This window comes from Artemia sp. Qi Xiang Cuo, chromosome 9 (genome assembly GCF_049724085.1).
Source record: "Artemia sp. Qi Xiang Cuo chromosome 9, ASM4972408v1, whole genome shotgun sequence".
In the NCBI taxonomy this organism is placed as follows: domain Eukaryota; kingdom Metazoa; phylum Arthropoda; class Branchiopoda; order Anostraca; family Artemiidae; genus Artemia; species Artemia sp. Qi Xiang Cuo.
The window spans coordinates 64,463,254-64,487,435 of NC_142802.1; the positions used below are offsets into that span (position 1 = coordinate 64,463,254).

Here is a 24,182-nt window from a genome sequence, read left to right on the forward strand (position 1 = left end):
GCAAGGTAGGAAATGAGGTTAGCAGCTGGTTTTGTATTAATTCAGGAGTTAAGCAGGGCTGTGTTCTATCCCCCTTTATATGGATTATTTTGATGGACTTTGTTTTAAGGAGCACAGGAAAGGCAATGGGAGATCACGGAATCAAATGGGGAGGAAAAGTCTCCTCGATATAGATTATATTTAGTGTTTAAGTATCTTATTTTAGAATGTAAGAAAATTGAAGCAACTTGCAGAGGCCTTATACGCCCAGGATGCAAGAACAAGTCTTAAAATAAATGTTAAACAGACTAAATTATTAAAGTCAAGAATACGGGAAGAAGAAAACGTGACATTGGATGATGGAAATATCCATCAGGTAGACATCTTCACTTACCTTTGTAGTATTATTCGTAAAGATGGTGGAAGCAGTGAAGATGTTAAAAGTAGAATAGCCAAGGCTCAGGGTGTTTTTTCACAGTTAAAAAAAGTCTGGAAGAATAGGAAGACAAGTCTGCAAACCAAGATTAGAATTTTAGAAGCTACAGTGATGACAGTGGTCAAATATGGCTCTAAAGCATGGAAGCTCTGAAAAGCGGATGAAGATTTTCTAGATGTTTTACAGAGAAATTGCTTAAGGATTGTTCTGGGCACCCGGCTGACTGACCGTATTTCAAACAATAAGCTATACGAAAAATGTAGTTCAATACCGCTCTCTAGGGTATAATGAAAGAAAGGTTGAGGTGGTTAGGGCACGTTGTGCGGAAGAAGGATGACAGATTAACGAAGATTATTCTTTTCGGCCAAACATCTAGGGATAAACGGAAAGCAGGTCGTCCCCGTCTGGGGTGGGAGGACGTCATAAATGAAGATGTAAAGGAAATGGAAACTTCGTGGGTGGGTGTAAAAAGGGAGGCTTTGAATAGATTGGGGTGGAGGAGGACCGTACGTAGCTGTGTTGGCCTCAGGCGGCTTGGTGCTGCGGTGAGATGTTACTAGTAGTAGTAGTAGTACGTTTTTCTTAACAATAATAAATTTTTTCTTAGAAGTAACAACTTTTTGCTTTATACTAACAAAGTTCTACTTTATACTATCAAATTTCTCTTGGAAGTAACAGATTTTTTCTTAATAGTAACAATTTTTTCTAATAGCAGCAAGTTCTCCTTCAAATATAACCAATTTGTTTTACAAGCAACACTTTTCTGATCATGCTAACAAGTTTTCCATTAGAAGTAGCAAGTTTTTCTTAACACTAATGAATTTTTTCTTTGAAGTAACAAGTTATTTCCTTAATACTAACATACTTTTACTTAATACTAATAATGTTTTACTTAATACTATAACATTTCTCTTGGAAGTAACAGGTTTTTTGTAATAGTAAGAAGTTTTTTTCTAATAGCAGCAACTTTTCCGTCAAAGATAACAAATTTCTCTTAGAAGTAACGATTTTCTGCTTACGCTAACATGTTTTCTGTTAGAAATAGCAAGTTTTTTCTCTCAACACTAATAACTTTTTTCTTAGAAGCAACAAGTTTTTTCTTAATATTAACAAAGTTTTTAAGACTAATAAACTTTTTCTTAGAAGTAACATTTTTTTCCTTAATACTAACAAAGTTTTAATTAGCACTATCAAATTTCTATTAAAAGTAACAGTTTTTTCTTAATAATAATAAGTTTTTTCCAAAAGCAATAAGTTTTCCGTCCAAGATAACAAATTTCTTTTATAAGTTACAATTTCCAGTTTATGATAACAAGTTTTTTGTGTTAGAATTAGCACGTTTTTCTTAACAATAACAAATTTTTTCTTAGAATTAACGTTGTTTCCTTTATACTAACAAAGCTCTACTTTATACTATCAAATTTCTCTTGGAAATAACAGATTTTTTTATTAATAGTAACAATTTTTTCTAATACCAGCAAGTTCTCCTTCAAATATAACCAATTTCTTTTACAAGCAACACTTTTCTGATCATGCTAACAAGTTTTCCATTAGAAGTAGCAAGTTTTTCTTAACACTAATGAATTTTTTCTTTGAAGTAACAAGTTATTTCCTTAATACTAACATAGTTTTACTTAATACTAATAATGTTTTACTTAATACTATATAATTTCTCTTGGAAGTAACAGGTTTTTTGTAATAGTAAGAAGTTTTTTTTCTAATAGCAGCAAGTTTTCCGTCAAAAATTACAAATTTCTCTTAGAAGTAACGATTTTCTATTTACGCTAACATGTTTTCTGTTAGAAATAGCAAGTTTTTTCTCTCAACACTAATAACTTTTTTCTTAGAAGCAACAAGTTTTTCCTTAATATTAACAAAGTTTTAACTAATTCTAACAAATTTTTTCTTAGAAGTAACAGCTTGAAACTTAATACTAGCAAAGTTTTACTTAACACTATCAAATTTCTCTTTGAACTACTAAGTTTTTCTTAATAAAAAAATTCTAACGACGGCAAGTTCTCCGTCAAAGATAAAAAAATTCTCTTATAAATAACAATTTTCTGTTTACGCTAAAAAAATTTTTGTTAGAAGTAGCAAGTTTTTCTTAACACTAAAATATTTTTTCTTAGAATTTAATTTTTTTCCGTCATACTAGCAAAATTTTACTTAATACTGACAAATTTCTTCTTAGAAATAAAAACTAACAAAGTTTTACTTAATACTATCAAATTTCTATTGGAAGTAAAAGGTTTTTCTTAATAGTAAGAATTTTTCTAATAGCAGTAAGTTTTCATTCAAAGATAACAAATTTTTTTTAGAAGAAACAATTTTCTGTTTACCGTAAGAAGTTTTCAGTTAGAAGTAGCAATTTTAAGCTTAATACTAACAAAGTTTCACTTAATACCAACAAATTTATTGTTAGAAGTAACAACTTTTTCCTTAATAATAACAAAGTTTTACTTAGTACTAACAAATTTTACTTACAATTAACAACTTTATCATTAATACTAACAACGTTTTTACTTAATACTCTTTCGTTTTCTCTTGGAAGTAACATGTTTTACTTAAAAGTAAGAATTTTTTTTTATAACAGCCAGTTTTATGTCAAAGATAACCAATTTCTCATAGAAGTAATAATTTTCTGTTTATGCTAACCAGTTTTTTGTTAAGAAACTTGTCAACTACATTAAGTTAACTACGTTTAAGTTAGGTTCTTTTAATTAATGTTTGCTTGAGTGGTCATGCTACCCTGAATTTAATGAACGGAACTTAAACATAGTTATCTTAATTTAGTTAACAAGTTTTCTATCAGAAAAATTTTCAGAGTAAACAGAAAATTGTTAATTCTAAGAAAAATTAGTTTTCTTTGACAGAAAAAAGCCATTATTATACAAAACTTCCTACTATTAAGAAAAATCTTTTCACTTCCAAGAGAAATTTGATAGTATTAAGTACAAATTTGTTAGTATTATTGAAAATGTTTTTACTTCTAAAAAAATGGTTAGTATTAAGTAAAACTTTGTTAGTATTAAGGGAAAAAGTTGTTACTTCTAAGATTAAATTTTTTAGTGTTAAGAAAAACTTGGTACTTCAAGCATAAAAAATATGGCATTAACAGAAAATTATTGTTCGCGGGGTGTCTTTAGGAGGTTATTATGAAAGGCTTGGCTTGCGAAAAAAAATTTAATCAATGGAGTGAAAGCACAATTTCTAACAAGAAATTTCTGGAAAATGTCTTAGAAATAAGGATGAGATGTCAGAGGTACCGCAGAGCATTAATAGTGTGACACATAGCTGATGAAAGTTGGAAAACAATAGCAATAGAAAGTATATCCATTGACAGTATTCATGGCATTATCAGAAAATTGTTGCTTCTAAGAGAAATTCTTCATTTTTGACGAAAAACTTGCTACTATTAGTAAGAATTTGTTACTATTAAAAAAAACTTGTTACTTCCATGAGAAATTTGATAGTAAACGATGAGGAATAACGATGAGATGTCAGAGGTGCCGCAGAGCATTAATAGTTTGGCGCATAGCTGATAATCGTTGGAAAATAATAACAATAGAAAATATATCCATTGACAGTATTTATGGAATTAACAGAAAATTGTTGCTTCTAAGATAAATTCTTCATTTTTGACAAAAACCTTGCTGCTATTAGAAAAAATTTGTTACTATTAAGAAAAACTTGTTACTTCCATGAGAAATTTGATAGTATTAAGTAAAACTTTGTTATTAGTAAGGGAAAAAATTTAACTTCTAACAATATTTTTTAGTATTTAGTAAAACTTTGTGAGTATTCCGCTAAAACTTGATACTTCTAAGAAAAAAATTGTTAGTATAAGAAAAATAAACTACTTCTAACAGAAAACTTGTTAGCGTAAACAGAAAATTGATACTTCTAAGAGAAATTTGTTATCTTTAACAGAAAACTTGATTCTATTAAAAAAATTCTTACTATTAAGCAACACCTTTTACTTCGAAGAGAAATTTGATAGTATTAAGTAAAACTTTGTTATTATTTAGGAAAAAGTTGTTACTCCTATGAAGAAATTTGTTAGTAGTATTAAACAACAATTTGGTAGTATTATGGAAAAAAGTTGTTGCTTCTAAGGAAAAATTCGGTAGTTTTAAGAAAAAATGCTGCTTCTAACAAAAGACTTGTTAGCTTAAACAGAAAATTTTTTAGGTCTAAAAGAAATTTGTTATCTTTGACAGAAAACTTTCTGCTAATAGAAAAAATTTCTTTCTATTAAGAAAAACATGTTACTTGCGAGAGAAGTTTGATAGTTTTAAGTAAAACTTTTCTTAGTACCAAGGAAGAATTTGTTAATTTGTTAGTGTTAAGAAAAACTTATTACTTCCTATAAAAAAACTTGTTAGCATAAATAAAAAATTGTATCTTTTAAGAGAAATTTGTTATCTTTGATGAAAAACTTGCTGCCATTAGATGAAAATTGTTACTATTATTTTGTTACTTCCAATTGAAATTTGATTGTGTTAAGTTAAACTGTGTTAGTATTAAGGAAAAAGTTTTTACTTCTAAGAAAAAATTCATTAGTGTTAAAAAAATATGCTACTTCTAGTAGAAAACATGTTAGCATGATCAGATTATGGTTACTTGTAAAAGAAATTGGTTATCTTTGACGGAAAACTTGCTGCTATTTGAAAAAAATTGTTACTATTAAGAACAAACCTGTTACTTGCAAGATAAATTTGATACTATTGAGTAAAACATTTGTTCGTTTTAAGGAAAAGCTTGTTGCTTCTAAGGAAATCAAGTTCAGCTGTTAAAAAAATGTATAGTGTTTAATTTAGATTTATAAGCTGGTTTTTGGAGTGAAAATGTTAAAAATATCTTAGGGTGTGACGTGGGGATATATCATATGGATGGCTGGCGTGTAATGGTGTGGTGGTGTGATAGTGTTTTGAAGGTTACCATGATGGGCTTGCCTCATAAGTCAATGGGTTGAATGTATAATTTTTAACAAGAGATGTCTGAAAAATGTCTTAGTAATAGTGATGTGAGGTCAGAGGTGTGCCACAGAGTTACAACAGTGTGGTACCGTGCTCGGATTGTTTCGAGTATCATGCTCTGGTAATGAAGTGAATGGCATCCATATAATATCGTGTTCACGGGGTGTCTTTTGGAGGTTATTATGAAAGGCTTGACTTGCACAAAAAACTTAAATTAATGGACTGAAAGCACAGTTTTTAACAAGAAATGTCTGGAAAATGTCTTAGGAATAGCGATGAGATGTCAGAGTTGCCGCAGAGCATTAATAGTGTGGCACATAGCTGTTAATTGTTGGAAAATAATATCAATAGAAAATATATCCATTGGCAGTATTCAAACGCTAGAAGACGCTTTAAATGTTGGTGACGCGTGTCGCAAGGTACCGCAGATTAGCAAGCGTGTGTTACTGTGGCGTACATTGCTTAAAGTTTCACGTTCTGGTAGTGAAATGCTGAGTTCCGATGTTCACTGCCACGTGGATGGTAAAGGGAGGGAGCAGGCGTGTAATGTCGCGGTGGCAGGTTGTCCTTTCTAGTTTATTATGAAAATCCAGGCTCATGAAAAGCTCGAATCAATGGATTGAAAGCATAATTTTTAAAAAGAAATGCCTGAAAAATGTCTTAGGAATAATAATGAGATGTTAGAGGGTGAGTGAGAGCAGGAGTAGTGTTTCACAGCACTAAGAACTGTTGGAAAGTAATAGCGATAGAAAATATATCCATTGAAGGTGTTCAAATGCTATTAGACACTTAAAATGATGATGAATGGTGTCGCAAGGTGTCGTAGAGCAGTAAGAGTGTGGTACTGTGGCTTTAATTGCTTGGAGTATCACGTTCTGGTAGTGAAATACCCAATTCCGCTTTCCAATGCCACGGGGATGGTAGGGGGAAGGCAGGTGTAAAATTATGGGGAGGCGGGGTGTCTTTTTTAGGTTATTATGAAAGTCCAGGCTCACAAATAACTGAATCAATGGATTGAAAGCATAATTTTGACAAGAAATGTCTAAAAGTGTCTTAAGAATAATAATGAGTTGTCAGAGGGTGGCTTTGAGCATTAATATTATGGCACAGGAATGGAAATCGTTAGAAAATAATAGCAATATAAAATATATTCATTGAGGGTGTTCAAACGCTAGAAGACGCCTAAAATTAATATGATAGGTGTCGCAAGGTGTCGCAGTAAGAGCAGTAAGAGTGTGTTACTGTGGCAAGAATTGCTTGGAGTATCATTTTCTGGTAACTGGATTCCTTGCTCCGTCGTTTAATGCCACGTGGATGGAAGGGGGGCAGGCAGGTAATGTAGCGGTGACGGGGTGTCTTTCGTAGGTTATTATGAAAGTCCAGGCTCATGAAAAACTCAAATCAATGGACTGAAAGCCTAATTTTAACAAGAAATTCCCGAAAATGTCTTTGGGGATGATGAGAAAACATTATTCAAACGCGCGTATTATCCCGGTGGTATGAAATAATCATAGTCTCGGCTCAAAAAACTCTGTATTCTCGTTAAAGGCTGTCGGAAATACCGAGAAAATTAAAATATTCTTTTATTTTAACTATATTTGTTATTAACAACCAATTTAATCTCTAATTCATGGAACTTTCAATATACCGAGTCCAAGTCCGACTCTCAGCAAAAAAAAACTACTAAACTCTCTCTTTTGAGTAGCTAATACTAAGTTTTACAAAGCGAAGTACCATTTTTCTAAGAAAGACATTGCAACAAGGCCGCTCCCCCTGGAATTACCTGCTAGGAGCCCTACCTTTCTTCTATTCATACATGTTTTTTCCATTTTCTGTTTTTCACGTTTTATTTTTTGTTTTTTTTTGTGTTTTTTTACTACTTTTTCATTGTTTTAACATTATTGTAAATTTGTTTTTTTTTAATGGAAATTTTACTTACATTAAGAACAATAATGTCTGAAAAAAGATGTTTTCTGTCGTCTTGCCAGCTGTCGCAGGTGCACAAAATTTGACATTCTAGCGTCTCCGAAAAATTGGAAATTTTCTTGTGTGTAATAGATTATTTTTAGAATGCAGTTGTCGATACAGAATTTTTTTAATAGCTTGTGATCCTGATGCTTGAGGTGCTGTTCCATTGGAAGGGAATTGATCTTTCGAGTCCTAGCGAGGACAAAGAACGAAAGAAAAAAACGCTTTGAACGTTTCGACGAAAAATAAAATCCCAAAAATAGTATTATGTGACAGCAATGTATGCGCCTTCATACGTAAGATACGTGCTGTTATTATGTAAGATTTGCGCCGTCCTTACATAAGATATGTGAACCGGCATTGCGTAAGGTGTGTTCTGTCGTTAAGTAATAAGCGGGGATTCTCCACGGGTCCTGTGGCGAGGTTAGATAAAATTGCATCATCCAGATTACACCTGACCATTTAAAACGGAGTGTGTCGTGTGACGTCATAGTGTCCAGGGGAATATGTCGTGGGATTATTGTTAGATGTGTTCCCTTTAATAGAACAACTGGAAAAAGGGACATGTTGACAGACGAACAGAAATTATTTCGTATATGAACAGAGATTTTTTCCTATATTTAAAGGGTTGCACCCTCCTCAATACCTTGGTCTTTATGTTAAAATTCGACTGTTTGTCCCAATTTTTAAGAACGGCTACTGAAACACAGGGGCTATTTAATTAGAGTAGGAAGTTTTTTTTTAAAGTGCTGACAGCTTTAACGTAAAGAGCAAGTCATTGAGAAAGAGTCAACCCTTCATTTACGGAATTATTTCTGTTCGTTTTGAGTTTTAATGTCGCTCCTTACTTTCAGTTAAAAACACATGTTTTATTTATTTCAGTTTTCAAAAAGAAGGAACAATGGTTTATAATAGGCCGTATATATCAGCATTCAAGCTAACGAACACAAGGAGTTTTATTTTAATAGCTTGTTTATTATATTTCAGGGAACTCTTGGAACATTCTATCTGACATGTAAAAGAGCAGTTTGGATTGCACTCTGCAACCCAGTGTATAACGCATCTATCCCCTATATGCATGTTCAACGGGTAAGATAATACCATTAGACGATGTCTCCCATTCTTTGTAAAAATTTTCTTATAATTTTTTATTTTTATTTTTGCTCTTAGAATTGTATTTTTATGATTACAATTTGGCATTTAAAAGCTGGCAATATTATTTATCATAAATCTAATAAAAAAATCACTATTTAGTGAAAGAATACTTAGTATGTTACGTATTTTCATACCTAAGTAAAACTCACCAGCAACAAAACAGACATCCAGCAATTTTCAATCAACGAAAAAGAAGATAAACGAAAATAATTTGGACAAGAAGTCTGTTCGGCCCTCCTCAATGCAAGAAGAAGAATAAAAGTAGATAGAAGTCCGCGGGACATTATAAAAAGACTAACTCTAAATATATAAAATAACAGAGAAGAATCCCTTTCTGAAACAGCAGTGAAAAGAATTGGAATTATTAAACAATAGGCGACTCTAAGATTTTTTTTACAAGTATCTACTTAGAAATAAACTGGTTTCGTCTCTATGCAAGACCAATCTAAGCAAAATGTTTCTGTGTAGCTTTATTCAATAGCAAATAACCCTTTGAACAAAGCTAAGGATTTTGACTTCACCGTAAATGTAAGATCAGATGGTATGATGTAATTCGTTTGTATAAAACAGTTAAAAACAAATTTGTAATTTATCACATAGGATATACGCATTCACATTCTTAATAGTTTATTAGCAAAATTAAATGAAATACTTTGTCTATGAATAATAATATTTTGCGTGGTGAAACTTTCAAACAGTTTGTGGTGACAACTCGATCCAATAGTAATCGTCCAAATAATTGGCTTTTTTACGCTGATTCAAAATGCATAAAAACTATTAAGTTTAATGTTATCCATCAGACACAACAAGCCCGACAAAATTTACTTGCTTTTAGAAAAAGAGGTGAGACATACCCCGAAAATCAAGCGACCTTAATTAAAATCACACTATGCGATTCAGCATATTTTATAACCCTACTGTAGAAGTTTCAAGATTCTATCTACAAAAATTTGGAATTTTGTACTTTTTTTGTCAGATTTTTTTTTCATATATGTGAATTAAATTATTTTTTTCCATAGATGGTCGTAACGAGCCGATGGCCCTTAAAGATCGGTAGAGGCCTCATTTGAACGTAAATCAAAAGTTATAGTCGACTTTTAAGTGACTATAAAGATCCGAGGGCAAAAACGCCTCTATTTCTCTAAGGACATCCGATCAAAATTTTAAGATAGCCATTTGATTCAACATAGTTGAAAGGTCTAATAACTATGCCTTTGGGAATGACTTGACCCCCACCGCCATAGTCCATAGGGAAAGGGGTGTAAGCTGCACAATTGGTCCATTTTTCACACATAGTGTTTGTTATTGGGGAATACACGGAAATTTTTTGCTAGGAATTTTCTGCGGGCGGTGTGATTTTCCACGGGGAGAATTTTGTATAGGGAGCAAAGTTTCAAGGCGGAATTTTCCGACGGATATTGTACGTTCAAAGTTATCAAAATATCTAATAGCTATGTATCTGAGGAAACAATGATCCTCAAGATCCCTGGGGATGGGGTTGTAAATTCTGCAATTTTATCTTAGTTTATATATATGATTTATTTTTGGAAGATAGGAGAAGGTTTGGGGCTTGGTGTTTTCGAATAAGCTAAAAAGAAAGCTAAGGAATTTAAGGTCAAGATTCGAGGAATGTTGAGGGGTATATCCCGGTTGTCCTAAAGACATATCTGCCATATATCAGTTTCCGCTAATAGTGCTTAGTTGAAACTTTTAGAGCATGTTAAACGAAATCAAAATACGCTATTTGCATGGAGCTTGTTAAAATTAAATAAAAAAACAGGTTTTTTAAACTGAAAGTAAGGAGCGACAATAAAACTTAAAACGAACAGAAATTATTCCGTATATGAAAGGGGCTGTCCATCCTCAATGCCTCGCTCTTTACGCTAAAGTTTTTTATTGTTTTAAAAAATAAATTTGTGAGATAGAGTCAAACTTTAGCGTAAAGAGCGAGGCGTTGAGGAGGGGACAGCCCCTTTCATATACGGAATAATTTCTGTTCGTTTTAAGTTTTAATGTCGCTCCTTACTTTCAGTTTAAAAAACTTGTTTTTTTTTATTTAATTTCTGATCGCATTTTAGTTAATGCAGCTTTTATTTTGGCTCACCGTCATTGAATAAGTAAACAAAATTTGCATAAAAGTTTTACTTTTCTTTTGCTAAATGGCTGTTTCTAAATTTGGTTCTGACATAATTTACAAATTAACTTACGTAACGAACTTCTATATTCGTATATTTTTCTTCTGGCAAAAAATAAAAGATGCAGATTTTTGCAGATATGAGCTTGAAACCTATGTTATAGGGTTTTCTGATACGCTGAATCTGACGGTGGGATTTTCATTATTTTTATTTCACTTTTAGGGGATGTTTCCCCCCTTCTTTAAAAAATCAGGTATAATTTCTCAGGCTCGTAGCCTTTGATGAGTAATAATAAAATTAATAAAATTCATTAATTTATAATTAGCATTAGAAGTCCCTTATTTTTATAAACTTTTTGAAAACAAAGTTCCGTTTTTAAATTTTTCTCTAAATATTCTACATCTTGGGTTGTTTTTTTTTTATTGTTTTTTTTTTTATTACGTAGATGCTTTTAAGTATAGTTGGGGGTTCTACCTGTATTAAATAACACGCTCTTTATGTTAAAAGTTAAAAAAAAATTTTAATTCACAAACCCCTGAATCACAAAGGCCGTTTAATTAGAATAGATAGCTCTTTTGAAAGCACTAAAAAAAACTGTAGCGTAAATAGCGAGGTATTGACTTGGGGAGAACCCCATCATATACGTAATAATTTCTGTTCGTTTTAAGTTCTAATGTTGCTTCTTACTGTCAGTTGAAAAAACTTGTTTTTTTAATTTAATTTCTGATCGTTTTTTAAAAAATGCTTGGAAATCCTTCATAGAAATGTCCCTTACCCTAAAGGAACATCCTCCACGGAAAGATTCTCCCGAGTAACATCCTCCCCCAGCCCCCCCCCCCCACCAGAAAAAATTCTTCCTGAAAATGTCTGTATACTTCCCAATAACCAATACAATATGTAAGTAATGGGCAAAGTTCATAACTTGCAGCCCTTCCCCTGGGAACTGTGGGGGATTAAGTCATCGTAAAAGACATATTTATTAGATTTTCGACTATGCTGAACAAAATGGCTGTCTCAAAATTTTAATTGGGTGAGTTTGAGAAAAAATGAGCGTGGGAGGGGGCCTAGTTGCCCTCCATTTTTTTGGTCACTTAAAAAGAGCACTAGAACTTTTAATTTCTGTTCCAATGAGCCCTCCAGACGATATTCTGGGACCACTGGGTAAATACTATTACCCCTGGGGAAAAGAAAAAAAACAACAAATAAACACGCATCCGTGATCTTTCTTCTGGCAAAAAATGCAAAATTCCACATTTTTGTATATAGGAGCTTGAAACCATTACAGTAGGGTTCTTTGATACGCTGAATATGATGGTGTGAATTTCCTTAAGGTTCTATAACTTTTTGGGGGTCTTTTTCCCTTTTTTCGAAAATCAGCCATTTTCTCAGGCGCGTAACTTTTGATGGGTAAAATTAAACTTGATGAAACTTATATATTTCAAATCAAAATTAAAATCTGATTCTTTTGATGTATCTATTGATACCAAAATTCCGTGTTTTAGAGTTTCGGTTACCATTCAGCCGGGTCGCTCCTTACTTACAGTTCGTTACCACGAATTGTTTGATTGTGTGCAATATCTCAGGAACAATTTAGGGTCTTCAGTTTAACTTTTCATAGAAAATTTAGAGGGACATTGAATTTGCTCAAAAGATACTATGTACACCACGGAAGTCAAAAGTGCGTAGTTGCAAATTCTCATGAAAGGCTAATAGCATTTGTTAAAACTTTTAGAGAATGCTGAGGAGGACGTTGAAATATTTACATCAAGGTGGCTATTCCATCTTCAGTCCTATATGATATTTTGAACATTCTCCCAGGAGGACTGTTTCGAGTGAATTATCTAAATTTTCAATCAAAATTTTATTTCAAGAACCGTTCCAAAACTTGATTTCAAATTGAACAAAATTTATACAATAACTATCTTGAATGCAATCAGAGCCAACGCTCAGATCATCTTACCCAACTGAAAAATTCAACTTTGAACTGAATATTTTAATTTTTAAGGCAAGAGTCTAATAAATTGGAGAAATGTTTATTATGTTAACCCATAATAAAATTTTAACAATCAAACACACGCAGAAATTAAATAAAAAAAGAAAAAAAATCCGAAAAGAATAATCTAGAATCATTGTTTGTACAAGATTGTCAACGAGAAAAACAAATAAAAACGCATCCATGACCATACTTTTCACAAAAGAAACAAAGCAAATGTCATATTTTTGTAGATAAGGGTTTTTAATCTGTGCAAAAGGGTTCTTTGATATTCTTAATTTAACGGTGTATGTTTTTTTCAAAATCACTCCTCTTTTTACTGTTGTGTCCTTCCTTTCTTTATAAATAGGCACTTTTTTGTGGCGGGGGGGGGGGGAGGATCGTAACATTTGATGGGTAGCATTAAACTTGATGAATTTTACGCATTTAGAATCTCTATTAAAAGTGGATTTTTTTTATATATAATGTATAATTTTTCAATTGCTGATTTAATTATGTCAAGAAAGAGCAAAGACCTGGTCCCGGGGACAAAATGTCTACATGTTTCCTGCCCACTATACACAATCTTCAATATTAAATATCTTCGCACTAAGGCCTTTTCAGGCTCGGGTTCATAATAGTTTTCCCCTGTCCCTTCACTGTGCTTCTGGTTCCCCTCATGTCATGTAATTAAAGTTTATTATGAATCATTTATCATCTTTTCTTTAATTGAACCAGGATTTTTTCAGTTAAGGCATCAATGTAGGGGGTTTTGTTATCTGAGGCCGCCTTTAATTTGCCTTGTTAAGTAACATAATGTTGTTTCAAGTATTATTACTCCATTTCTTTAATAAAATGATGGTATAATGAATTTCCGAGACGTTTGTAACTGAGATTATTATATTTTGGAGCTTTACAGGCGGAATTACGCGTATCAAAGGTTCATGGTACTATGATTGTCTTGGAAACATCCGAAATAAGTGGGGCACTTATTCTTGGCTTCAAAGTTGACTCTGAAAAAAAATTAGGAGAAATTTCCAAAGAGATAAATTTCCAGATTTCCGAACTTGAAAAAAAGCCATTCTTTGGTTTTGAAAGAAAGAATCACCACTCGTCTCTCAACAATGATGTTCAAATAAATGCTATCAATGAGGAGGTAATTATCTCATTTTCTATCCTTTTAATGTATAGGTTTAGTGGTACATTCCCATTATGTGGACACCTCTAAAAAGTCAAGTTTGGTTAATGCTAATGAAATGAAACAAAATAGGATGAATATATAATAGTTTATAAACAAATTTGGGCTATAGGCTATATTTGCACATTAGGGTGGGGTGGGGGGTGGGGGTAAAGCATTGCATATATTAAATACGTTTAATACGTATATTAAACCAGAGACAGATACCCGGTTATAATGGTTTATTAACAAAATTACAAGAATTACACGTTACAATTATGCGCCCAGAACGCTGAAATGTCTTGCACAATCGCTGTAAAATTACCTCTACCTTCACACTTTACTTTCGCACGCTACATGTGCTCGCCTAAGTAAGTTGATCGGTGTTGGCGGGCAGTACTTTGGTGCCGTTTATTTTGCCATTTGGCCGAGCCCCACATTCGCTCTATTTTGTGTGTGTTTGCACCCGTTATTGGGTCGACAAAATCTTTCTTGTAACACTTTAATTTTAACACTCATATTAGATCACCCGTCCACTCAATTCCACCTGGAAGAATTTATCTAAATCTGAGAGGAAAAATTCACTAAATCGCATATGTTTTTACTAAATACTCAAAAAATTTTTTTTGCGCGTGCGGCTACTGCCGCAGGCGCACCATCAAGCATCGATTTTCACTATAGGAGGATAATCAATAGAATCTCAAATTGGACTAGGGTTGCCAAGAAAAAGAAAACTTATATAACATACAATAATTAGTTTAAAAAAAATAATATTGTGTCAATAGTCTTCATGTCAGCAAATCATACAAATTGAAAAGTAAGAAGAAAAATATGCAGTCACAATTAAAAAAAAGTCGCACTTAAAAAGCTTTAATCGTCCTCTGCCGAATTTAAAGTATCCACTAGTGTCGAATTCTGACTGTAGGAATCTACTTGTTTCCATTTCTTGATAGCCCGAGTCAAATCGCTGGGGATCACCCAGTCATGTACTTTTTAAGCGCTAGGGTTGACGCGAAATCGCAAAAATGAGAGCAGTAGTAGCCATAATATCTGACATAATTTAAGTCAGATTTTTTAATGAATGGACCTTAATTTTTCCCCTGAATTCATGAAAAAGAACAAAAGTTTTGTTGATTACAAATCATCACTTTTTACTAGATTTCGGGAAATTTACTAAATCCTCTAAACTTACTAGATTTTTTTTTTTTTTTTTTACTAGATCTAGTAAAATCCTGCTGACGGTGGCAACCCTGGTACCAGGTCGATATCTGTATCACCCGTGTCACTGTTAGCATTAACCAAACTTGACTTTTTAAAGGTGTCCACATAATTGGAAAGCACCGGTTCAGTTTTCGTGACCTTTGTGTTTTCTTTTGGTAATTTGTAGTTCTATTTCGCTAACTTAAATTTAGAAATTAAAAGTGATAAGATTATGCATAACTGTGACTGTTCATTTGTATTTTCAAAGGAAAACTTTATAGAAATTCTCAATCCACTTTAACTTAGTTTCTGTTTCTGATTTTTCCAGGTTTCTTACGTAACAGGGCTAGGGACACTATGATTAAATTTAGTTTTATTAATTCAGAAATTCGGTCTAAACTGAAGAAAAATTTATAAAAGCCAAGTTTTTCGCCAAAAAAAAAGTTTAATTGAAGATTGGTTTCTAAAGTATACTTTTGACAAACAGCGTGTATTGAAATCATGTTTGTTGCTAGAATAGTCATTTTGATCTTCAAATTAGTTCTGATCTTTCGAAAACTATTTAAAGCTGCTAAGAAATATTAGGTTTCGTTAATAAAGGTACATTGGATTTACTCATTCGAATCCATGAATTTGAATTAAAATATGATAAATTATTTGATGCAAGTCACTATAAAATGCAAAAATGTTAACTATGGGAGAAAGTGGTTTATAAATCATCTACTCTACGGAAAGGTCTTCAGATTGTCATCATTTATTGATAATTAAATAAAAAAAAACAAGTTTTTTCAACTGAATGTAAGGAGCGACATTAAAACTAAAAACGAACAGAAATTATTCAATCAAGGAGGCACACTTGTGCCTCTTTAAAGAGGCGACACACCACAATGTTAAGTGATTTCAGGTCCTAGAGGTCGCACAGAGACGGCGGTGATCGCAATTCGTAGCCCAAGCTCAAACTAAGAAACGTGCAAAGTTTCATACTTCTCCGACTTTATCTTCATGGGGTAAACTGGGCCAGAAGTTTCGACCCTCCCACCACAGCCTCCCTTTAACGTTGTCCGATTGGGCTGAAATTTAGAGGTTAAGCTTTCCTAGTACCCGGGAGCTTATCCTCGAAATTTCAGCTCAATCCGATCACTCTTTCCCTGTTTTCCAAAAACCAGATATAGCCACTTAATGTTCATTTCTCTTTTTTTTTATTAGCCATGCCTACAGGCCACAGTTGGTAACAGATCCTGGTGAATGAGGACTCATTCGAAGCGGAATTGGACCTGTTAAGGCCTTTTGATATTTTCAGACCAAAAAAAGTATCCCCCGAATTTACATTTACGAAAAACCTCGTTTTCCTATAAGAGCCCATGTTAAATTTTCCCACCACAGCCTCCCTTTAACGTTGTCCGATCGAGCTGAAATTTAGAAGATAAGTTTTCCTGGGGCTTGGGAGCTTATCCTCCAAATTTCAGCTCAATCCGATTACTCCTTCCCTGTTTTTCAAAAACCAAATATCAAGTTTTGTGGGGATTTGCTTGCGTCAAAAATAGATTCCACATACTAAAAATACAAGAACAATTGTGTCTCTTTGGTAGAGTGGTCGATACTCCTGACTGTCAGGCGGAAGACCTGGGTTTGATTCCCCGTCAGAGGAAATTTTTTATTTACTGAATTTAAAGTTTAAAAAAGAAACTCAGTTTCTGTTTTAAATTATTTGAAAAAAACTACGTTTTTTAAAGAGTTAAAGAGGCTGAGTTACAAGGTCGAACCTTAAAAAGTACAGGGATTAGGAAGCACAGTTGGGGGGCTGTTAAAGAGGCTGAGTCACAAGTTCGAACCTTAAAACGTACAGGGATTAGGAGGTGCAGTTGGGGGGCTGCCCCCCCCAAACCCCCGCTTCCGTATATGAAAGGGGCTGTGCCCTCCTCAACCCCTCGCTCTTTACGCTAAAGTTTGACTTTCTCATAACTCTTTTTTTTAAACAATAAAAACTTTAGCGTAAAGAGTGAGGCGTTGAGTTTATATTGAATTTAAAGTTTAAAAAAGAAACTCAGTTTCTTTTTTAAATCCAATCTATTAAATCCTTCGGCTCAACAGGCGTCTCCAGAAGAATATCACAGTCGGCCTTCAGGTTACAGGTAAGTCTCCACTGCTTTGATAACATTATTTGAAAAAAACTACGTTTTTTAAAGAGTTAAATAAGCAATAAACTGTACAAAAACGTGCAGAAATTATTTGAAAAAAACTACGTTTTCTAAAGAGTTAAAGAGGCTGAGTCACAAGTTCAAACCTTAAAAAGTACAGGGATTAGGAGGTGCAGTTGGGGGGCTGCCACCCCCCAAACACCCGCTTCCGTATATGAAAGGGGCTGTGCCCTCCTCCACGTCTCGCTCTTTACGCTAAAGTTTTTATTGTTTGAAAAAAAGAGTTGTAAGAAAGTCAAACTTTAACTTTAGCGTAAAGAGCGAGGCGTTGAGGAGGGCACAGGCCCTTTCATATACGGAAGCGGGGGTTTGGGGGGTGGCAGCAACCAAACTGCACCTCCTAATCCCTTTACGTTTTAAGGTTCGAACTTGTGACTCAGCCTCTTTAACTCTTTAGAAAACGTAGTTTTTTTCAAATAATCTCACGCAATTTAATATAAATTTGGAATAACATCATTGGTGTTAATCTACGGAAACGATTATTTAATTTGGATTGTATGAAAGTAGTACAAAAGGGTTAAACTGCTTACCAGTTAACGTATGCCCGAAGGGGGGGTAACTCTTAGGCAATATATTATAAATTTGGAATAACATCGTTGGCATCTATCAATGGAAATGGTTAACGATGACACGGTGATCATGGGACTTGACTCAGCTTTACTTCTTGGCTGTGTTCTGTATAATACATAAGTACCAGTTGTGCAGTGTTGCCAATATAAATCATGGTTTAGCATTGGGGCATGCTACAAAGTTGAAACTAATAGTCAGACACCTCAAAATGACCTTATGCTTTGACCAACCTTTACTTCTCGGATTTGTTATGGACAATAAATAAGTTGCTTTTGAGCATTATTGGCCATATAAGATTTACTTTAACAATGTAGCATACTAAAAATTTCATATTAATAAAGGTGCTAATACCAAGGAAAGAATTTTAATAAAGAAATTCAGAACAATCCTTCGAAATCCTTAGAAATCAACTATTGAGATGATTATGGGTTTGAACCATCAAGGACCGCAACCATCAATGACCCTAACCACCAAGGATCTCAACCTCCGAAGGTCCCTATCCCCAACCTCCAAGGGGCCCCCTCCTCTCAAATTGTTTGGGTCCCTTCCCCAATTTTTTATACTTTTTTTTGAAGTTTTTTAACTTTTTTTTTATTTTTTTTTACATATTTTTTGTACAACTTTTTTTACATGTCTTAGAAGGACATGAAACATAATTAAAACATAAGAAATTCACTATTAATATTTTTCGAATTCAAAATGAGAATGATATAAAAATAGAAAAATATTGTTTGTAGTAGCACTTTTTTTTGGACTGATTTTTTCTTCAGACTTAGAAAATTGTTCAACTTTCTTTTTGATGTATCTTAAAATGACATGAAATAGGCTTGCAGCTGTACGAATCGTACTCTATGCTTGTTCATAGACACGACTTTATCAACATCTGTTGTGATATACATGGGATAACATTGGCCAAATTTAAGTATCAGAATGAATAAAAATTTACTATCAGCATCATTGTTGGATACATTGGATAAAATTGACAAAATCTAAGTATCAGATTGATTAAATTCCTTATCATCATCTTTTGTCGGACACGTCGGATAACATTGTCAAAATCTATGTATTAGAGTGAATAAATTCTTTATCAACTTTATTTGTCTGATACATCAGATATTGTTAACAAAATATAAGTATCTGAGTGAATACATTCCTTATCATCGTCTTTTGTCAGATATGCTTGATAAATTTCAGAACATCTAAGTATCAGAGTGAATAAATTCTTTATCAATGTCCTTTGACAGATACGCTTGATAACACCGACCAAATCTAAGTAAAATAGTGAATAAATTCTTTATCAACTTCTTTTGTCAGATACATCAGATAACATTCACGAAATCTAAGTATCAGAGTGAATAAATTCTTTTTCCTCTTCCTTTGCCAGATATGCCTCATAAAATCGAGAAAATCTAAGTATCAGATTGAATAAATTCTTTATAAATGCTATTTGACAGATAATTTTGATAACACTGATAAAATATAAGTATCAGAGTGAACAAATTTTTTATTGACATTCTTTATCGATATCACTTGTTGGATATGTCAGATAACATTGAAAAAATCTATGTATTAAAATGACTAAATTCCTTATCAACATCCCTTGTCGGATATGTCAGTTAACATTATAAAATCTAAGTGTCTGAGTGATTAAATTCTTTATCAACATCTATTGTCATATACATGGGATAACATTCACAGGATCTAAGTGTTAGAGTGAATAATTTGTTCTATTAGCATCATTGTCGGATACATCGAATAAAATTGACAAAATCTAAATATAAGATTGAATAAATTCCTTATCAACATCTTTTGTCGGATACTTCCGATAGCATTACCAAAATCAAAGTTTCAGAGTGAATAAATTCTTTATCAATTTTATAAAGAATCTATTTACTCTGATACAGAGCAAATAGATTCTTTATCAATATCCTTGCTGGATATGTCGGTTAACATTATCAAAACCTAAGTGTCAGAGTGATGAACTCAGAGGCAACGCTATAGCGTTGCGTATAGTTAAGGCCATACGGCTCCAATGTTTTATTATTATTCATTATTCATTTACTTTTTCCCAGAGGCACTTCATACGGAAGAGGTCATCGTAGAAATTACAAAGAGGGCTCATTCGATTGGAAATCGAGGGTTCTAGGGCCCTTTTTAATAGTCGAAAAAGATTGGAGGGAAGTTAGTCCCCCACCCCACGACCAACATTCCCTCAAACCCATCCAATCAAAATTTTGAGATAGTCATTTTGTTCAGCGTAGTTGATTTCCAAATAGAAAATATATTTTTAGGGAGGACACTCCCCTACAACCCTCAGGGCAAGGGTTTTAAGTTATGCCCTGTGGACATTTAAGGTTTTTATAGAAGGCGTTGTCGTAGAAACTTCAAAACAGGCTCATTCGATTAGAAAATCAAAGGGCTAGTGCCCTTTCCAATAGTTGAAAGTGATTGGAGGGCGAAGAATCCCCCCCACGCCCATCATTTCCCCAAACACATCCAATCACAATTTTGAGATGGCCATTTTGTTCCGCGTAGTTGATTTCCAGATAGAAAATATGTTTTTGAGGAGGACACTCCCTCACAACCCTCAGGGTGAGGGTTTTAAGTTATGCCCTGGGGGCAAATAATATTTTTATAGAAGGCGTTGTCGTAGAAACTTCAAAAAAGGCTCATTCGATTAGAAATTCAAAGGACTAGTGCTCTTTTAATAGTCGAAAGTGATTGGAGAGCAACTAGCCCCCTCCCCCACGCCCATCATTCCCCCAAAAACATCCAATAAAAATTTTGAGATGGCCATTTTGTTCAGCGTAGTTGATTTCCAGATAGAAAATATGTTTTTGAGGAGGACACTCCCTCACAAACCTCAGGGTGAGGGTTTTAAGTTATGCCCTGGGGGCATATAATATTTTTATAGAAGGCGTTGTCGTAGAAACTTCAAAAAAGGCTCATTCGATTAGAAATTCAAAGGACTAGTGCTCTTTTAATAGTCGAAAGTGATTGGACGGCAACTAGCCCCCTCCCCCACGCCCATTATTCCCCCAAACACATCCAATCAAAATTTTGAGATAGCCATTTTGTTCAGCGTAGTTTATTTCCAGATAGAAAATATGTTTCTGAGGAGGACACTCCCCCACAACCCTTGGGGCAAGGGTTTTAAGTTAGTGGTTTAAAACTGCTCATTTTGTTGTACACAGCCAGCCCCGCTAGCCCATCCCTTAGCATTAAACCTGACCACCTAATATCCTCCCATTTGCAGTGCAAATTGAAGGATAGGTTTATATACTGCAACGATTATATAATTCTTTCTAGATGCTAAAAGAATTATTTCTGTTTGTAGATTTTGCCTCCATAGAAAAGGATTTCCTTATTGCCATAAAGGCAATAAGGTTTCGATGTTGTATTGTTTTTAGTTTTGCATTAAGATCAGTAAAAACAGGGCCACCAACTGGAAGGTTTTGCACAGCCAACCCCGTCCACCCACACCTTAACATTAAACCCGACCCCCTAATATCCTCCCATTTGTAGCGCAAATGGGAGGATAGCTCTATATACTGCTTGTTAATGGTTATCTCTTATGTTAAGTTATTTTAGTGTTTTTTTAATTAATTTTTTTCTGTTACTAAGTTTTAGACCATAGAAAACCAAAGGTCATAAAGACCCATAGGCTTTAATGTTTTATTGGGCCTTCTTCTAAGAACTCCTCATTTTCTAAAAACAGTTCATTTGACTAGTAATCTCATTCCCTTTTCAGAGTCAAAAGTTTTGAGAGGGCATCCCCCCCTCCCTTACACCTTTTTTCCTCAAATGGACCAGATCAAATTTGGAATAGCTATTTTAGTTCAAAATATTCCTAAGGCAAAAAAATTACAGTGACATATAAGGTTTTCTTATGAAGAAAATAGGGCATATTTGATCCTGGATCTTCTGGTTGCGCTGTGAGTTGTGTATAAATGCACTGAGATTTGTGAAAACAGTGCTCCAATGTAAAGGTTTTATACAGCCAACTCTGTCCGCCCCCTAGCATCAAACCCGAACCCTTATCCTCCCACTAACAGCACATGTAAATATGTGTCTGTGAGTCCCATAGCTCTATAGACTTCTTGTCCATGGCTGTCACCTATATAAGTTTGTTTAATTAATTGTTAATTATCCTTTCAGGTCATATAATGGAGGCAGCTATGTTATAATATTCCCATAGAAATAAATTATGATTAAATTATGATATCCTCAAATTAATTATGAAATCCTCAATTATCAAATTAATTATGATATCATCCCATTTGCAGCGTAAATGGTAGGATAGATCTGTCTAAAGATAGCTCTATAGACTTCTTGTCCATGGTTATCACCTATATAAGTTATTTTTATTTAATTGTTAGTTTTCCTTTCCGGTCATATAATGGAAGCAGCTAGGTTAAAATATTTCTATAGAAATTAATTATGATTAAATTATGATATCCTTAAATTAATTACGAAATCCTCAATTATCAAATTAATTATGATATCCTCCCATTTGCAGCGCAAATGGGAGGATAGGTCTGACTAAAGATTGGTCTATAGACATCTTGTCCATGGTTATCACTTCTATAATAATTATGATATCCTCCCATTTGCAGTGCAAATGGGAGGACAGGTCTGTCCAACCCCCTAATGATAGCTCTATCAATCAATCAATCATTTATTACCCAAAACTACAAAACAACAAGTAGTACAAATGGATTATAAACATAATAATAAAAAAGAAAAACAAAAAAGAACATCAACAAATACTAGCAATTAAATTAAACTAAGAAAAGAACTGTAAAAGACCGTGGCCAGGGCCAATATTACAAAATGCATCAGCAGAAAGCTTTTTGTGTAGGTCACCGAGCTTTTGAGTCACATCCGTAACATAGAAATTTTAAACTAGATACCGATTTCTAGTCCATGGCGGCAGAGAAAGAAGAAATTTGAAAAATTTGATATATGTAACTTTAATCTTTTTTAATTCCTTTAGCTTAATAACAGAATGAACACCCAAGAAATAAAGCACAGAATGATCAGAAAAAGTCGAGAACAAGCGCCCGAGACCTCTTCTGTTATACTTTCTAAGGTTTGCTACAGTTTTTGAATAATTGAACTGAATTTTTTTTACTGAATCAGCAGCAATCTGTTTACGAAAGAGAGCTAGAGAATTAAAAACAGTAATACCAGTAGATTGTGCCTTCTAGATTTGACGACGCCCCTAGGAATCACTGTGCTATTTGCTTAAAGCCCTAGGTACGACGTTCTATAGAGGCCCTAGGAGTGACTGAAGTGTGAATCCCCTCGTGTTGTCGTATGGATTTGCTTAAAGCTTTACACCTTTTCAAAGAGAGTGAGTAGCCCCTCGCATCTATGTTCCATTTCTATAGAAGCTCTACACCTTTTCAAAGAGCACGAGTACATGCATTACCACGGGCTATTACTAGGATTGGTATATGCCTTAACAGACGGGTTTCTGACACAACACCCATTTTTTGGGGCCAATTAGAGAGAGTGGAGGCTAATCCATATACGATAACTTGATCAAGTTGCAAACCTTGGAAAGTATAAAAGAAGAGGTCTCGGGCGCTTGTTCTCGACTTTTTCTGACCATTCTGTACTTTTTTTCTTGGGTGTTCATTCTATTATTAAGCTAAAGGAATTAAAAAAGATTAAAGTTACATATATCAAATTTTTCAAATTTCTTCTTTCTCTGCCGCCATGGACTAGAAATCGGTATCTAGTTTAAAATTTCTATGTTACAGATATAACTCAAAAGCTCGGTGACCTACACAAAAAGATTTCTGCTGTTGCATTTTGTAATATTGGCCCTGGCCACGGTCTTTTACAGTTCTTTTCTTAGCTGCCTGATTGTACGGTGAAAGTAGAAATTTGGGTGCGCAGGGGTGTATTTGTTGATTTAGAGTTCTTAGCGAGCTGGAATTACAAAAAACTCTGTAGATGATACAGTAGGTGCAGTTCAATGCAAGTTTTCGCTGAACTTTGTTCTGATGAAAGAGATTGTGCAGAACTAGAGTAATGGAAATCTGTTCATGAAGGTAAATAGTTTTAGCATTTCCAGGGACCATGGTTCAATGGATACAGCTAAATCTTCAATAATCAGCCAAGAGTTTGGTTCAATAATGTTGAAAACATCAAGCCCTTGTATGAATTCTATCTGCACGCCCGACATAGCAATTCCTTTTATTTTATCGTAAGACTCCTGCCAAATACTGTAACATTAGTAGATTTTTTTCGGATTTTCCACAAACATTTTATCGCAATTTTTAATTATTTTAGTTAAGAGTGTCGTTTTGCCCGACATTGATGGACCACACACAAAGGATCTGAATGGTGTTTTAAATTGATCCATGTTCCCTTCAACAGTTCACCTAAAACTAACTGTAGAC

At 33.8% G+C, this 24,182-nt stretch overlaps 1 protein-coding gene across 1 annotated transcript in view; it reads left to right on the plus strand.

Moving 5' to 3' along the window:
- The window catches only part of BBS5 (Bardet-Biedl syndrome 5 protein), a 154,007-nt gene that overhangs the window by 105,251 nt on the left and 24,574 nt on the right, over positions 1-24,182 (plus strand). Inside the window, exons 7-8 of the mRNA XM_089095063.1 lie at positions 8,350-8,451; positions 13,544-13,780. Of these exons, the coding sequence (XP_088951189.1) occupies positions 8,350-8,451; positions 13,544-13,780 (339 nt within the window). The remainder of the gene's footprint in view (positions 1-8,349; positions 8,452-13,543; positions 13,781-24,182) is intronic.